The sequence below is a fragment of the Prinia subflava genome, chromosome Z (genome assembly GCF_021018805.1).
Source record: "Prinia subflava isolate CZ2003 ecotype Zambia chromosome Z, Cam_Psub_1.2, whole genome shotgun sequence".
NCBI lineage: Eukaryota > Metazoa > Chordata > Aves > Passeriformes > Cisticolidae > Prinia > Prinia subflava.
In genome coordinates, this window is record NC_086283.1 from 94777988 (window position 1) to 94795620 (window position 17633).

Sequence of the window (17633 nt, forward strand, 5' to 3'; positions counted from 1 at the left end):
GAATTACTGTTTTTCAACAGATGTGCACACTTTATCTTGATGTATACTGAAAAGTTAGTTGTACTTTTAATTGGAAAATTCAAAGATGAATTAATGGGTTTGTGTTTGGCTTTTCACAGGGACAAGAAAAGAGACAAAGAAAAGATCAAGGAAAAAGAAAAGGCCAAAGAAAAAGAGAAAGACAGAGACCGAGACAAGGAGAAGGATAGGGATCGAGACAAAGACAGGGAAAGGGAGCGTGATAAAGAGAGAAATAGGGAGAAGGACAAGGAGAGGGATAAAGAGCGAAGCAAAGATAGAGAGCGAGCCCGAGACAAAGACAGGGACAGGGACAAGGATAAAGATAGGGACAGGGAAAAGGAAAAAGATAAAGATAAGGAAAAAGACAAGGAAGAGGTAGATCAGAGCAAAGAAAAAGAAGATACTGAGAAAGAAGGAGAGAAGGACAGAGAGAAGATTAAGGACAAGGAGGGAGATAAGGACAAAGAAAAGGACAGAGACAAAGAAAAGGAAAAAGATGGGGAGAAGGAGAAGGATCGAGAAAAAGAGAGAGATGATAAAAAGAAGAAAGATAAGAGATCCAGAACACCCCCAAGAAGCTATAGCTCTTCAAGAAGATCTCGTAGCACCAGCAGGTTTGTTTAGAATTTTTCATGCTTGTTTTTTTTTATTTGTCAGATCAGTTGACTTGCACATAACAGTAACATATAAACCTTGAGGACAGTAATCAGATGATTCCTGTGCTATTTCTGTATGTTACAGACAGCCAAAAGTTCTGACCAACATCACATGCATCTGTCTTTGCCCTGATGAAGTTTGAGTCTCTGTTACATACTTCTTTCATTACTTACATACTGCAGCATTTTGGTCTGTAGGTCTTGCAACCAGTTGTTTGCTAATACTTGCCTCTCTTTGGCTGGATGGCTGAACTGCAAGAAGCAAGCATGTTGCTTGGCTAGCTAGCCTTTCACAAGGTGAATGTATCTACTTTGGAGAGATGGTACAAAGTTCTTTATCTGACTAAGTGGCCAGGTGTAAGTTAGAAGTAACTTAACACTGCTGATAGTAAGCAGGTAAACAAAATTAAAATAGCTGTCGGTCTTGGCTCTGAGGGGAGCTTAACTGGCAGAAAGTCTGGATAAATTTATTTACAGCTGTGAGATTGTAATCAATCTCTGTAAGCAAACTCAGGCATATTCTAAAAGCATTGCAGCTAAATTAAGTTTAGGATTATTGATGGATTAGGTCCTTTCTGTTACATCAGGAATCAGCAAGTTTAGTAGTATGGTATCACATTTAAACATCAGATTATATCTGTAACCTTGAGATAATGAAATGCTGAATGGATTGGACAATTTCTACATATCGTAATAATTTCACTAGAAAAAAGCAGAATTCCTTTAGTCCTCAAAATTCATCAGTTCAGGGTTCCATAGAAGGCAAAAAAGAGTGTTATGGTTTCTGAACATTATGTTTTTGTTAAGAGATTTATGGGCAAAATATTGTTTCTTCCATAAGCATATGCAGCTTCCTATTTAAATGAGTGGAAGACCCACATAGAGATATTTCTGTCAGCTTTGAAATGGTTTTTTTTTCAGTCCATAGGCCTCAGAGTGTTGAATTGGGTAAGTGCAGAAAAGTATGTAAGGGTTTCACAGTATGTGGCTTCTATAGGAACCTCGGTGGAAAACCAGGTTCCTAGTGCCAAATGGCAAGTGTAGTTAGCTACACTTGCCGAAAGCTTGTGCTTGAGTTTGCAATAATTTTGCTCCCCCCATAGGAATCTTACTTAGGAATTCTTAGGTAAGAAAGCGCTATGGGAAGGCTCCAGTGTCATATACTTGAGCAAAGAATTCTTGTGAAAATTAGCCCATTTCTTCTCATGCAGTCAAAGTACAAACCTGTACTTTGGTGTGACACAGATATTGTTAAACAAGGACAGTGTTCTTTTGAAGCTGGAAGATGATAAGAATACATGTTTTATTATGGATTTACAGTTTTTTCTTCAGATATACTTATCTTAAGAGCATCAATGCAGAGGCCAGTACTGGCAAATGTCATTATCAGGGGCTTAGCCAGTGGGACAGAGTGCATCCTCTGTAGCTTTGCAAACGGAGAACCAGCTGTGGGGGGAGGCTGATCTGCCATTTGGAGAAACCTCAGCAGATGGGGGAAATGAGATAGTCATCTCATGGAGTTGAGCAAAGAGAAAGGACAAGTCCTACACGCAGGCAGGAATAATGCCTTTGCACCAGTACAGCATGGAGGCTTGCTGGCTGGAAGGCTGGCTGGCAGGTCCTTGCAGCCAGAAAGGCCAGCAATGTTGTGAGTAGGTCAAGAAAGGTAATTCTTTCCCTCTTCTGGTGAGGACACATTTAGAATCCTGTTCTGGGCTTCCCATTACATGCAGATGTACTGGAGTGAGTCCAGTGAAGGGCTATGAAACTGGTAGAGGGTGTGGAAGCTTCCTTCATACAAGGGAATACTGAGGAATATGGGATTATTTAGCCTGGAAAAGAGAAGGCTGAGGAGTGTCTTGCCAATATATATGAGTATCTGATAAGAAGAAGCCAGAGCAAGCAGAGGCCTGTGACAATTAAGAGGTGACAGTTGCATATTGACCTATGGGAAATAAAGGGAATTTTTTTCTAGTATTGAAATTGTGGTTTGTCTGGGCAGACTGGAACCAATTACCTCAAGGGATTGTCTCCTCCACTCAAAAATCTGACTGGATATGACCTGAATAACCTACTCTGATTGACCCTCTTGTAAGGTGGGGAAGGGTTAGGTTGGACTAAGTGATTTTCAGACGGTTCTTCCAACCTCAGGAATGTGTTTGTTCTCTGAAAAGTAATTCTGAATAGGTTGGGTTACATTAGGAGTCTTACTTGGGTGATGGACATTGCGTAGTTGAAATGGTTGCAGACCTTTTCAATGAAGATCATTCAACAGACAGGCATTCCAGGTGTGTCTATTTCAGTACAGCAGTTGGCTGCTGATCATGTAAAAGGTAAAATATAAATGTAAATGTAGAATACTGGGCAAATAGTCGTCTTTTTGGAGAAGAGGTGAAGGTGGAATAGGACATACAGGACCTTCTAAGAACTACCAGATGGCAGCTGACCTTGCTTTGCTGACAAACTGTTTGCAAGCATAGGAAATAAGATGGTTGTTATTCCTATAAAAGAAGAGACAGACCAGGGGAAGAGAAATCAGTTGGAAAAGGAGCTAGCAGAGCCAGTGGCACCAGATGACATGGAGAATGTTATTTCCATGTATAATTAAGAGACACAGGATCACTATCAGAGTATTCAGAACTTGTTTTTCTTAAATTTTGGTGTGTTAGTATTGTATCAGAGATTTAATGAAAAAAAAAATCTTTTTATATACAAATGTAATGGAGAAGGGAACAAGTGCAGTGAGCCACAGTTATAATTCTTCAACTTGAAATAAAAGCAGAAACTGAAAATAAAATTTCATGAATGAGAATGAATTGCTGAAGCACTTGGTTTGCAGGTATGCATGCTGGAAAGCAAAATTAACAGAGAACATAGTGTAGAAATTAACAGTGTAGCTGCAGTGACAGCACTGAGAGAGAACAATCAATTTCCAGTACCCTCAGTTACATAAAGGTGATGATCAATGTGGAGATGTTAAAAATAAAAAGCATGTTAACTAGCGAACAGCTAATTAGTGACTGTTAATTTTCTCCTCAATTTTGAGGCCATTTTGTATTTTTGTTTATCAAAGATAAATCAAAAGCTTGCTGAACCAAAATACTTATCCTGTGACAATTGCTGAACTAAAAATCTTGTCCTGTGCAGCTTCAGGAGGTCACTGTCTTGGTTTTGATTGAAAGACAGTTAAATTTCTTAAAAGCAGCTGGTACAGTGCTGGAGGTTTTTGTTGGTTTTTTTTTTCCTGCTTATTTTGCTCCCCTGGTGGTGTGGTAATATGGAGGTTGAGGGGCAAAAGGAGGCAGGGAATGAGTAAATGCCACTCAGGATTTAAGTGTCATCTGTGGTTACACCAAGTCAGTTCTTTTTTGACTTCTTTTGTTTCCTCACCAATCCCTTCCTTGCTGAATCTTGTTATGCTCTGCCAGGCTCTGTTTTGAGAGATGAGGTAAGAACGCATTAGTAGTTGAAACAAAATAAAATAATTATGGTAAGTGTAATGGAAAGGACAGAGAGGAATAAAGTCCAAGAGAAACAAGTGATGCAGTACACACTTGGTCACCCCTCGCTGACTTCTGGCCAGTTGAGTCAGCTCTCCTGGCCATGCTCCCTCACAGTGTCCAGTGTACCTGCTTGCTGGCAGAGCATGGGAAACAAAAGTCCTTGATTTAAGGGTAGCTAACAACTAAAACATCGGTGTATTATCAACATCATTCTGATACTGAATCTAAAACACAGCACCATTCCAGTTACTAAAAGGAAAATTATCCTGGCCTAAGTCAGGACAGTCACAATAGGTGGTATTGTCAGAGTATCAGTCCATGTAGAGATACTGGCTATAATTTAATGTGTCCTTTTGTTACTTATCTAATAAGTGTTGATTTCTTGGCGTTTCTAAATATTGAAGATCTAAATATTCACAAATTGCAAAAGCTGCTATCCATAAATGTAGCATTTTTTTCTGTATCTAGAAGTAAGTTTAAACTTCCCTAGTTTTCTTCAGTTGTTCTTCCAATCTGCTTTTCCTGCCTTACAAAGAGTTGATAGGAAAAAAAACCCTTATTTTGACAGATGGGTTCTCCATTTATGAGAAATTAAGTTGTACTGGCCCAGTTTTTGCTTTAATTTAATGTGTGCCTCAGTATAAATGGTCAGTTATTTCATGTTTTGTTGTATTCAAGATCTGACATAATGGCAACTTCAGGAAACTCCATTTACCTATGTAGAGCAAATGTTTTGTGAAACACTTCAAGCTCTTCCATGTGTTACAGAATGATGACATTGTTTGCTAAGCAAGGACCACTAGAAAAAAGTATTAGTTATTTATTAGTTAGTTATTCTGACTTTGACAACAGCTTGGTCTTCATTTTGCACTGTTTTCTTCTAAACCAACTAATTGCAGCTCATATGTTTAAGAATTTCAGTCAGGTTAAACTTAAGTTGCAGTGATCTTCAGGTTGTAATGTTATGTTTTGAAAGTCATACTGCTCAAGTTGTACCTTTTGTCTTAATATAGCTCTTCGTTCAATTGAATTATTTTCCTGACTGAAGAAACTCTTAACTGATGCAGTATTACCGAATTCGGTGTGTTTTCATTGTTATCAAGCATATAAGGATTTTTTTAAAAGATTGTTTTGAAAGGGAAGATCTTTTTTTTTCTTCTTCTTTGACCTTGCCTTTCCCACTAAAGTGAAGCATAAAAATTTTTTCTTTAGTTTGCACAGTTCATATTTTGTTGGTAATACAGACTGTAAAATTCAGTGGATGTGTTGGATCATTGTAAAAGCTTTCTCTTTTTATCTCTTTTGAGTTTATTATTTTTGGGTTTTGATGATATTGAATTCTTTGGTCCTGTAGAGAAAGGCGTAAAAGGAAGAGCAGAAGTCCCTCCAAATCTCCTAAAACGTCAAAAACAGCTAAAAGAAAGTCTTCGCGAACTCCTTCTCCAAGAAGGTCAGTTTGATGTAAACACAGAAGTTAATGATGAGTAAAGAAGCAAGAATTTATAGTGATTTTACTGGTTTACTGTTCTTGCACTAATGATTTCAGATGATCTCAGTTGGTCGGTCACAAATGATTGACTTTAACTCAAAACTTTAACCAGTTTGAGCTCTGGTACTCTTTCATCTTCAAATCAATCAGCATTGCAAATCGCTTCAAGTCAATAAAATCCCTTCATCTGATACAGATTAATTTGCCTTTTTTTTTTTTTTTTTTTTTTTTTTTTTTTACAAATTCAGTGTGTAATGGTCATATACATTGTTTAGCTGTCTTCAGCAAAAAAATCCCATTGTCTTTGTGAAGTGTTTTTGGTTAAATTTTGGGAGGTTTTTTGGAAGTCCACACTGAGTGTTTAGTTTGCAGTCAAAGGGTTTGAAGTTTTTTGTAATTGAATCAAATCCTAATTTGAATAAAAAATTTCTGAAACAGAAACAAGAAAGAAAAGAAAAGAGAAAGAGATACAAATAATGAAAGAAGAGAAAGAGAACGCTCAACTTCCAAGAAAAAAAGTAGTAAAGAAAAAGAGGGAAAGGAGAAGTCTGAGAAAAGCACCACTACTTGGAAGGTAAGTTTGTGTGACCAAGTGATGAGCAGAATGAAGTTGTAGTGAAGCCATTATTGAAGTTCTCTCTACTTTTTCTTTTGTTTACTCCTCCCTTCTTTTTCTGCTGTTCCTTACCAAATTAGTGCCATTTGAGTTGTGTTTGCTAGTTGGGGTTAGTAGGCCAGTTTAACTCTACATATTTGAACTTCAGTTGACCTGTAGGAGTTTGTGTGCTTAGGATACAGAAACACCTTGTTTCTCTTCCTAGGACTTGCCTGCCAGACAGACCATTAAGTAAGAACCAATGTTCAGGGATGGCTTGACTGTCAAACTGAAAAGATTACTGAAATAAACTTTCACTTATGCAGTTCAAACTCCCCTTTGGGAGCATTGGTCCTGGTCTGTATATTGGATTCTGTAGGAGTAAAGTTGAAGAGTTATGGAAGAGGTGGTATAGGATTTTCCCCTGCAAAACAGAAGAGACTGCAATTAAGAAATATTTTCAAATTGTTTAGTCTTAGAATTTGAATAGTAGCACACCTTTTAAGAGCAGTCTGTTGTGCTCAGAATTATTCAGCTGTTACAAAACAGCTGGTTTAGGTGACTGTTCAAATGCTTGTGTAAGTATCTTACCCAAGAACTCTCTTAAAATGCATCAGACAAAAAATAAGAAAAAATGTAGTCCTGTTCTATTTTAAAAATGTTAGTAAAATCTTAATTTTCTGGAGCTGTTTCTCATACATTCCATGGTGCTGCTTTTTCTATAACTATATATGACTTCATTACTGTTAATGAAGACTGATCGCTTTGTGGCATAGTTTCTTGGGTGATGGGTTGTTACAAGTGCCAATTGAAAAAAAAGCTTATTTTTAAAAAAGGCAGGGGGCAAAGAAGCACACCTCTATTTTAAAATTTGCAGAGACAAGATATACATGTAAAAATTGAAACAATAAAATTTTGAAAATTGTAGCCTATAATGCTAAGAATATTATTCTGTTTTATTATTTTGGTAGGACAAAGATAACAATAAAGAAGATCAGAATTCAGAAACTGACAAGGAAGTAGACAATAGAGATACACAAAGGACAGATGAAGTCAAGCTCCAACAGAACGGGAACTGTCAACCAAATGAAGAAAACCTCTCAATTAAAATGGAAGAGGTTTAAAGCAAAGAATGGACTTCTAATTCAACTAAGGAATAAAATCCAAAGCATTTTATTTCCTAGAATGAGGAAGAAAATGTCAAAGCAATCAACCTGAACGTGTTGATAGTACTAGTAGCTCCTCCAATTCTTGTGATAGCTTTGTTGTCTTCTTGCTGTAAAGCAAGAGAGCACAGACCAGTAGTAAATACCATGAAAAGGCAGATGCCATCAGAACTATTCATCTCTGAAAATCCATGCATTTCCATGATGGCTGTACTTGTAAAATGATTCATGTTAAGTTTTGCTATAAGCTGTTACAAATAACTAGAAACTGAAAGATGTAAACCTGTACTTCCCAAAAAAAGCTGAAGATATGCATTGAAGGTTGTTTAAAATACTGCTTGTTGATGACTTTTGTATTGTTTTGCCCTGTAGGTTAAAAAATCCACAAAACCTTTAATGTGTGCTGTTTGATGTGCTTGAAAATGGTGCATAAATATACACACTTTCTTTCCTTGTAAATGACAACTGTAGGGAAAGAGGGTTTAAGCATAGACATGGTTTTACTGTTTTTATGTTAAATACTCTGAGGTTAGTATGTTTTTCATTTGCTCACTGCTTGAGATTCTTAGGGTTTATTACTTAAAATAATTTCTTACTAATATCCCTGAAATTAATATTTCTTTTAAAGTATTTGCATGCGCTTTTTTTGTTCCTAAAAGGAACATTGCCATGTTATAGATATTAGGTTAGCTTATAGGGTTATTTTGGAGTTGTTTTGTTTTGTTGTTTTCTTTGTCCTTAGAGAAGTGAAGCACATCTATAAGATGATACCAGAACTTACAGCTTTGTTTTGCAATGTACTGCAGTGTGTCTGTTCAGCTGAAAATAGTACAGGTGCCATTAAGAAAATAATTTTTTCCTTTTTGTTAAAAAAATATGGGAGCACAAGCAGAAGCTTTAGTGCCTTCTTAAAATGTGGTATTTTCTAGAAATGTATATGTGCTGTAACACATTTTCAGCTAAATCCTATATGATCTCTCTTGCTACTTTGCCACCACCATACTGTAGACAAAAATGCAAGTGACTTGCCAGAATGGTTTCTTGGTTCACTTGTTAAAATAGTGAAGCTCCATTTTACTTTTATTTTTTATTCTTAGAAGAGATTTATAAATAAGAGAAAAAATGTAGTTTGGGGACCACCACTGTACAAAAGTAGTAGCTGAATACAAAGTGTGCTCTGATCACCTGCATCAAAGAAAGCCCTTAAGACATTTAATATACATTTGGATGGCCTTAATTGTTACCTCTCTGTTACTTTCTCTGATACCTGTTGGGTGATATAAAAGGAATGGCGTGCAAAGAAATAGGGGATAAATAATTTGAGGAAGGAAGTTCTAATTTATACAGGGCTTACATAGAGATTTTTTTTTCATTTTTTTGTGGAGAAAGCATGCAAGAAGAGAATGACAAAATATGATTTTGTCATAGCAAAACATGGCTTTTATTCTCTGAAGTAATTTAATTGGTTACATGAGATTTCTGATTTAAAACATAATTATATCTAAAGTTGCGTCGATTATTTTTACTACAACTTAATGCAATCAGATTACTTAATTGCCTTACCTCATGGGAAGTGTTATTTCTTTCAGTTCAAATAAAAAACTACGTGTATTGGCTATTTGCTTTCTACTTGTTTTACTTTTCTGCTTCATAGTTAATGTTTTTCAGTGCAAGTGAAGCGTATTACAGGGGATAAAAACTTTACTCAGCTCCTAAGGTAATGAGATACAATTTGATTGTGAAGCTGCTTAATCACTCCTCATTTTCTATAAGATTTAATGTTCTTGCCACTGTGTACATTTAAGACAACAGAAAATGCTTTACCATGTAAAGTATAGAACAGCCATTTTTGTGATGTTTAAGCCACATGCTGTTGGCTGGTAAACAGCTGATTCTGCTAGAAGAGTAACAAATCTGTATGCTTACAGGAAGACTGTGAAAGATTGTGTCTTGCAACAACAGCTGTCTTATTTATGATGTGTAAGTAGCATAGAGCAAAAAGATTGTTTGTATACTTGTTATCTTTGGTACCATTTCACTAATAAAATAAGTATTTTAGAGGGATGTTTCTGCTGGTACATACTTATTAAAGGAATATTTTTAGACCATCTGGTCTTATTCATAGAGCTTCTTTCATTTGAAATATGGATATTAGTGAAAATGTATTTATGTTTTCTTTGAAAAGCTAAATTTCTCTGTAAAAACTAGAATTCTTTCAGTGTATTATGTTTTAGCTGGTATTTGCTATATGTTTGGTTTCTTGAGTTTTGTTATCCTCAAATAGCATAGCTCTGTGATATATCAGTTATAAAAAATGGGGATTTGTTTGGTTGGTTTTGTTGGTTGAGGGATTTTTTGGTTAAGGAAAAAACCAACCAAAGCAACCAGGCACTAAACACACACGTTTCCTCCCTTCTTCAACTAATACTTGATTGCAAATACTGTATTTTCTGGTTTTGTTTTGTAAATGCTGTGCAGATCTGTGAGGTAGTTATGATCTGTCCCTTCTTATCAGGTGTTCCTAAAAACCACTCCTGGATAACTTTTAGTCTATAAGATGCTTATCTCTGCAGAGGAGAGCTCGCTTATGAACTGGTAGCATAGCTTGGTAGTGAGGTTCCAGCCTGCTCCGACAGGATTGGGTGCATCATCCACTGAATCTGTTTGTTCATCTTACATGGGAAGTCCATTGCCTTCATCATTAACAAACTTGTGTGCTGAGCTGTTGTATCAGATCTTTTGGTTTTGTACTTTGTAATTGGGGTTACCTTGGGTAGAGATTTTGAGAACAGCGTGGTTCATGGTAGCTGTATTTTACATGTAGTTCACCTGAATCAGCTCTTACTTGAAAATGTAAATTGCTCAGAACAGTGATCATACGTTGACACTTTGCTAAGACCACGTAAAGTGCATAAACATAAGCTTCTGTTAGTGCCCATAGCCATTTCCCAAGAGGGTTCTGGATAGCAGACAGGATTTTTCTTTGCATTCTGAAAAAAGAAGGTAACAGAAGAGAACTGCCTGGTGGATCAAACAGGATGTCAAGCTCAAAATACAGGTGGCTGTGGCTTAGATGATTTCATCCGAGTCAATGGATTTACACAGGTGTGAGGCATGGAATTTTGTTTACAAAAACCAACAGTAGTTTGATACGTAAAGAATTCCTAGTTTTCATATGTTGGAATTGGAATTTGGGATTATAAAAGCACTTAGAAACTAGAAATATCTGAAGAATACTTGAGAAGTGGATGAGATGTGGGTTTTGCTTATGAAGTAATCACCTGCTAATTTTTTGGATGGCAGTTTCAGATAGATATATCTGAACCAGCCTTGTATTAGCTATCTTGTAATAGTTACTAGACTGGGGAAGTATCTGTTGTTTGGGTTTTTTTTTTTTGGTCTAAGAAAGATCGTAAGTAAAGCCTGCACTGTAGGTTATAAATTATTGCATATGTATTGCAAGTCCTTATTTAGTTATTTTTCATTCATGAGTATGACCCTTGGAAACATTAATTCCATAATGGTGTGTGTATTGTCTGCTTCTAGGTCTAAAGCATCTCTGCATGACTTTTGTTGTGAAAAAAGATCAGAGCTCATGTATTGTTAGGGGAAAAAAATCCAGACATAATAATCTTGAGTTTGCTAAACGCTAGTGTGATAGTAGCATTATGCTGGTAAAACAATCTTAAAGATGTGAATTCTGAATCATTATTTGGGGCATATGCCACTTGGTACTTTCCATTTTATAGCATTAAATATAACCTTTGTTTTTGAAAGTGAAAATTTGACTTAGTGACATAAATGCTGAAATCTGTAAATGGCTAAAATGTCAATCAGTAGACACTTAGTTCAGAGAGATGTAGTTTTCTCATCAGAGACTGGAGTGTGGAGAATTAAACATATGTAGATATCATTAAGTGTTCGTGCCTAAAGAAACTGAAATTTGATTTTGTTTGCTAATACATAAACAGAAGTTTTCAGCTTGTAGTTTAGCTTTATTTTTATATGTTGAAAGATGCAATTAAAATAGTATTGAAAACTAAAAGCACTGAACAAAAGGATGTAAAAGGATGTTCTCTTTTAATGTAAGAGAACCACACTTTCATCTGTTTAATTTTAGACTTAAAAAATGTCACGGCATGCAGTGTTTGTTTTTAATTCAAGACTGCCTCATTTGTACGTAAGTCTTGTTGCAAGATATGAGCACGTTAGCACATCAGTTTCTTTTGTATTCTCTTCAGTGTAATACAGCTTAATAAACTCAATACGTAGAGGCGGCTACTTTCCCTCTCGTTTGAGGAGATGCTGCTGTTAACACTTCAATTCTGTATTGTTTAAGTAAATACTACAACTTCAGCTCGTTTTCTGAACATGTGAACTCTTACTATCCAAGAGGGCAAGAGGGGTTTTGTTTTTGGTTTCTTTGTTGTTTTGGTGTTTTGGGGGTTTTTGGTCATGACAAGTCAGTTTTAAGATTGTTGAGCGTAATACAAGAGAACATGGGCAGCAAAAAACAGTTTTTTAGCTCTTTGCTAAACTATTCTGGAAAATTTCAGCTTATGCTTTTTTAAAATTTGTTACATTTTTTACGTTCATCTAGTGCCAAATTTTATGTGAGATCAGAAATATTTGGTGTACAAAGTGTATTCTCTACAAGTTGTTAACGAAATTGTTCTTTTTCCATTGAAAAGGCTATATGTGTCTTTTTTGGCCTGAAAATGGTAAAAGAATAATTTCGTCTCCCTTTCATGATGTCCTTTATGAGGCTGCCAGTTAACTGGCTTTCTTAGAAGAAGTTGTTGCTCTGTTCTTTCCTTAGGGCAAAGATTTAGAACTGCTGCTGCACTGATGAGTAAATCATAGGCCGCTTAGAAATTTCTGCTTTGAAAAGCTGTCATTTACATAACAATCAAAGGAATGACTGATTTGGTCCAGAAAAATCAAGAGAGGAATTTAACGTTCACAGATTATGTAGCCTATCAGTGAGTCCTTTCTGGTATTTTTCTGAGTGATCTGGGAGCTATGTCTAATTTGTTAAATCACACCCATCACAGTCTGGATTCAGGTATACCTGAGGAACCTAAGCACCACAGCTGCAAAAATACTATTTTCCTTCTATTAAGTTTGATATTTCTGTTAATAATGTAGGTATTCTAAGTTTAATTAACAAGTAACCAAACTTGTGCTATGTTGGTAGAGTATATTTTTGCATAATGAAGCAACTATGGAAATGGTACACATAAAGAAATGTTAAATGCTAGTATATTGTTGTTCTTTTCATAAATAAACCATATCTCAAAGTTCTAATGGTGTCATAAACTCACTTCTACTAAATTTAGATGAGATACAGCACATGACTGTACAGTTCTATTTTTTTTTTTTCTTTTCTCTTATAGGCTTTACCTGCCCTAGAGTGAAGTACTTAGAAACTAAGTCTGTTTTACTGATACAAGAAGGATGATAAGGGTTAAGTAACTGAATATATCCTCACTGTTTAGTTACAGAAAAGCCTTCTGAATCCCATCTCTGAGGAGGGGATTTTCTTCTGCACAAGAAATTACTACAGTTTCACCAGAGAGAGTGTCTCACTTTCAAACAGTAAATTAGTAAATGTATAGAAGGTAGTGTCAAAGTAGGAATTAGGAGTTCAAGTGGAGCTTCTGACACTAACAGTACCTCTCAATTTATTGCCATGGGTGTTTTCATACTAAATTTACTTCTCAATGCCTAAGCTTCTCAATTGCTTTGTGTAATTTGCAAGAGCCTAAATAGCAATGATTAGGGAGCCAGAGTTTGAGACGTGCTTCTCAACAGACTAATTTGCTCATTAGTATCTGATCTTGTGATTTTTGAGGTTGGTCATGTCTGTAATGAGACTCATGGCTGGCTTGGCTCCCACTGATGTAGTCACCACAGGTGAGGTAGTCACCACGTCTGTGGTCTCGCAAATTGCATTTCACCATGCTGTTCCTCTCTGTGAAAGCAAGGAAAAACAGATCTGAGAAACACTTTGAGGTAACTTTGCAATGGTTCAAAATCGTGTATTACACAGGAGGGGGGCCAGCCTCTGCATAAGATGGTGACGGGTACTCATGGTAATTATAAATGCAAATGTGTTGATTGAGCTATCCAAATTTCATTTGTATCAGTGAGAAGATTATTTAATTCACCAAGATCCTCAGAATTGGGATACATTTGTTTTGTTATGTTTGGTTCCAAAGAGAATGGATTGAGGGCAGCTATCTATTATGGTATGAGCCTGGGGGAGCTGGAGGCCACTTTATAGGGCCATATCTCAGATAATGTGGGACACACAGCAAGTCACTGTAATATTCTGTTCTTCACTCTTCTAATTTTATATCAGAACTTGGAGTACTCTACTCTGTTCAACCAAAGTGTGTCAATGCTGAATTAATTAAGTGGAAGTGTACCTCAGAATATTTTGATGGAAGAAAGTGTTAGACCTGGGTCATTGCATTTCACTGAATGCATTAGAAATGGGCATTTGTGGTTCTTTTATGGCTAGATGAAAAATGGTAGCCAAGTATTGCATAAGTTAATTCCTTCTAGTAAATCAGATTCCTTTTGATCATTTTTACCTTGGGAAATTTATAGTTGAAAGAACGGTTGTAATTCAGTAGATGATAATAAAACATATAAATCCTACTACTTTTTGAAATAACTTTGTTCTGTCAGATCTGTAACTCTTCCAAAAGCAGCTTCTAACTGCAAATTGAGAGAGTAGTGTAACTCCTTTGAAGTGACCATGTTTTGTGGCTTCTGTCATCTTCTGCCTGTAAGATTAGCAAGTTTTGCCTTTATGCTCTTTATCAAGAGAGACAACTAGAGATCTACAAAGACCATAAAGGCAAGAATCATTATTTCAGAAGCTGTGTCAGCCTTCCAGGTCATAGTTTCCAAGAGCTACCTAAAAGTAGTCAAGCCTGGTTCCTGATCTGTCTCCTGTTATAAAGAGGTGAGGAGTAACTGTCCAAGCCTGCTGGTACCACCGTTGATTCATCTTCTGACTTGCAGACAGACCTTTGAGATACAAAACGCCTGACCTTAGTGATCAAACAGTTCTGGATATGATGATTATTTATACCACGTAAACTTGCTGCTGCTTGGTGCTTAGCTGCTTACAAGCTGTGACAGTGTTTGGGTGGAGGAGGAGTTTTGGGTTTGGAGACGGGTACTGTTTATAGTTCAGTCTCCACATTTGCTTTTCTATTACGAAGGTGTGAACTTGTATACTATGAACTATGAATTGGGGTGCCTTAGAGACGGATTGGAAGACCAGATAAATGACTGTAGTGGTTGCAATGTTAGAGGAATTAAAGTAATTTGCAATGAGGCCCTGCTGTTGATGGGTGCTTAGGCAGTATTCTGATTTAGTGCTTATACAGAAATGTAGCTTTACTACTCTAAATTTATAACCCTTAACACAAGCTTTTCAGAAAGCTCATTCTTTCCAGCAACTTCAGAAAGCTCTTGCTTTTGGATCACTGTGGAGCTGTTAAAAAGACACCTTTTCCAACACAATACTTTGAATCCAGCTAGAAATCCTCCTTTTTAAATATGGTTCTGTGTGTCACTTACCAGGAATTTCCAGATCACAGTGTGGGTTTGCTGTAACAGTACATTATTTTGAAAGTGGAACCTTATTGCTGAGAACACAGGCTAGTTGTGTGACCCAAGAGAGAAACCTGCAAGAAAGCTTCAAGCCCCTGAAGGATTATTGAGGGGATTTTAGCAGAGAATCAGAAATATTTAAGCCAGAATTTGTCCTGGAATTTCAGAACGTATAAGTGTCACAGCTGATGTAGGAAGAGCATCTTCTGGAAGTTAGGTTATGCTGCACTGCAGTATAAAACTCAGTGCTGGAGCACCCCCTCCTGAGCTTTCACAGTAAGATTTCAGGTAGTGTTTGAAATATTGCATATTTAGACACTTGAGAGTGCTGCAGGCTTTGTTACAAGCCTACTGTAAAGCACCACTATTTTTAGGACTCTACCATGCTAATTTTGTACTCTAATGCAGTAGTCTGCCAAAATGCACTGGAAAGTGGTGTACCTACTTACATACACATTAATAGGATATACTCCATGTACAGGTGGCAGAGCCTTTTTAGTCATATCTGAAATAGGTTTGTTTTGACTTTGATGTTATGCCCAGTTCATTACCTGATGCCTTGGACCAATAACCAGGGACTAAGGGCTGATGTATATTGGAGGTTTGCCTTTAACACTTAATTAATTGATGTAATGTATTTGTTTGAACAATTTCTTTTTGGGGGGGAGAAGGTAAATTAGAATGCCTGACAGCAGGAAGGTGCTCTTATTTAACCTAAATAAGGAGAAAATGAAGTAAATCAGAGCTCTGTAGTCCTTGCTGCAGTGCAGTTTATGATTGCAATGAGAGTTTTGCCAGTGAAGAAAAGGAATGGGAACTGTAAGGTTGGATTGGCATTAGGCAGAGTACCATGATGCCAGTGTGCAAAACTGGGCCACCTGGGCAGCACAGCTGGTTGCATTTGCAAGACATATTTTACTGCTGGAAGGACAGAGAATGCAAGTGTAGAGGTGTAAGGAGAAACAACCAGTGTGTCTTTCATATCTTTTGCTCTTTGAAGCTTTCAAATAACCAAACAAAGTTATTTTAAAAACACCAAATTAAAAAATCCACCCAAAAAAACAAACTAAACAACATACAAATCAAAAACATAACTGTCCTTAGAAGTTGAAAAAACATACTCTTTTATGCTTGTGACTGGATCTCCAGTGTTATTTCTGTGTCCTTAGGATCAGCATACCTTTTCATCAGGTCTGGAGAGCAGAAAATGAGTCACATACAGTATTACAAACAAAACAGACTGGGTGTTTGTCAGTAAAATATTTGGTGGATTGAGGAGTTTAAAAAGTTCACTGCAACCCTGCAGCTGCAAATAGACAAATATGGAAACAGAGACGAGAAAACCCAATGCTTAAAAAATATCAGAGTGAGAAACATTCTTAGAGCAAATGGCTTCAAAGCAATTGTGTAATGGATTTATGAAAACACACACAACCCTTTTTGGAAGTGCAGACTCCTCAAGCATTCCAGTTGGGATACAGCCTATGTATATGGTGAATTCAAGTATACTACCACACCTTTGCTTTTCTTACTTATTTTTTGTGAAATCCATAGGGTCTTCTGACAAAGGTTGAATGAGCATTGAAACAAAGTGAATAGAATCACATGCTACTGGACTATTTTAACTGGTTTTGGAGCTAGGGATCTTCTGAATATCCACAAAATCTTAGTTATTAATGGAAATATTTGTATTCTTTTTCATAGTGGGATCCTTAATGTTAATTTTCATTGAGCCAGTGCATTCAGTGTAAATTTTATCTTAGCTTTTTCGTAAATGCTTTACAGCATTGAAAGTATATCCATATGACCCAGCATAACTAGTTAGAACTTCAAGGTGACTAAATGCCATTTCTTTTTAAACTATGAGTTTCTGGCCTGGGTTGTGTTGAAAAGCTACCTAGCTTTTCAACCTAGGTTTTCACCTAGATAAATAGCTAATCTCTGAATGTTGTGTGGGCATTAGCAATTGCAGCTTCTTTGACACAGCTGTGATAATTAAAAGTGGCATAAACACAAATAGCTTCTTCTCCAAAAGTTTGTAAGTCGCACTCGAAAATAACACACAGAAATCACAGTGGCCGAATTCATTTCAAGACTGTGTAACCCACTAAACCACCAGATCCTGAACGTGCAGCCACAGCTGTGGTGCCAAAAGGGCATTAATGCTTCTTACGGATCCTGATTCTGGTGATCCCCAGTAGCCACACACATGAAATGAATGCCAGAATAGTTATTTAATTACAACTCAGAAGAAAAGGAGTGCTAATTGCTGAATACCTTGGCTTGAACCACTACCAGCAAAGTTTAACACTAGCAATTACAGAATCACAGAATCAAGTAGGTTGAAAAATACCTTAGAGATTAAGTCCAACCTATGACCTAACACCACCTTATGAAATAAACCAAGCCACTGAGTGCCACATCCAGTCTTCTTTTAAACTCCCCACGGGATAGTGACTCCACCACCTCTTGGCAGCCCATTCAAAGGCCCAATCACTCTTTCTGTCACAAATTGGTGTCTAGCCTAAACATCCTCTGGCACAGCTTGAGACTCTGTCCTCTTGTTCTGTC

At 36.7% G+C, this 17633-nt stretch overlaps 1 protein-coding gene across 2 annotated transcripts in view; it reads left to right on the top strand.

Annotated features, from left to right (window-relative positions):
* SREK1 (splicing regulatory glutamic acid and lysine rich protein 1) overlaps window positions 1-9046 on the top strand; it is a 32346-nt gene extending 23300 nt beyond the window's left edge. For both annotated transcript variants that reach the window (XM_063423911.1, XM_063423912.1), the window contains exons 9-12: window positions 120-635; window positions 5535-5630; window positions 6108-6243; window positions 7236-9046. In XM_063423911.1, coding sequence (XP_063279981.1) covers window positions 120-635; window positions 5535-5630; window positions 6108-6243; window positions 7236-7388 — 901 coding nt within the window. In that variant the 3' untranslated portion in view covers window positions 7389-9046. The remainder of the gene's footprint in view (window positions 1-119; window positions 636-5534; window positions 5631-6107; window positions 6244-7235) is intronic.
* Window positions 9047-17633: the final 8587 nt, after the last annotated feature.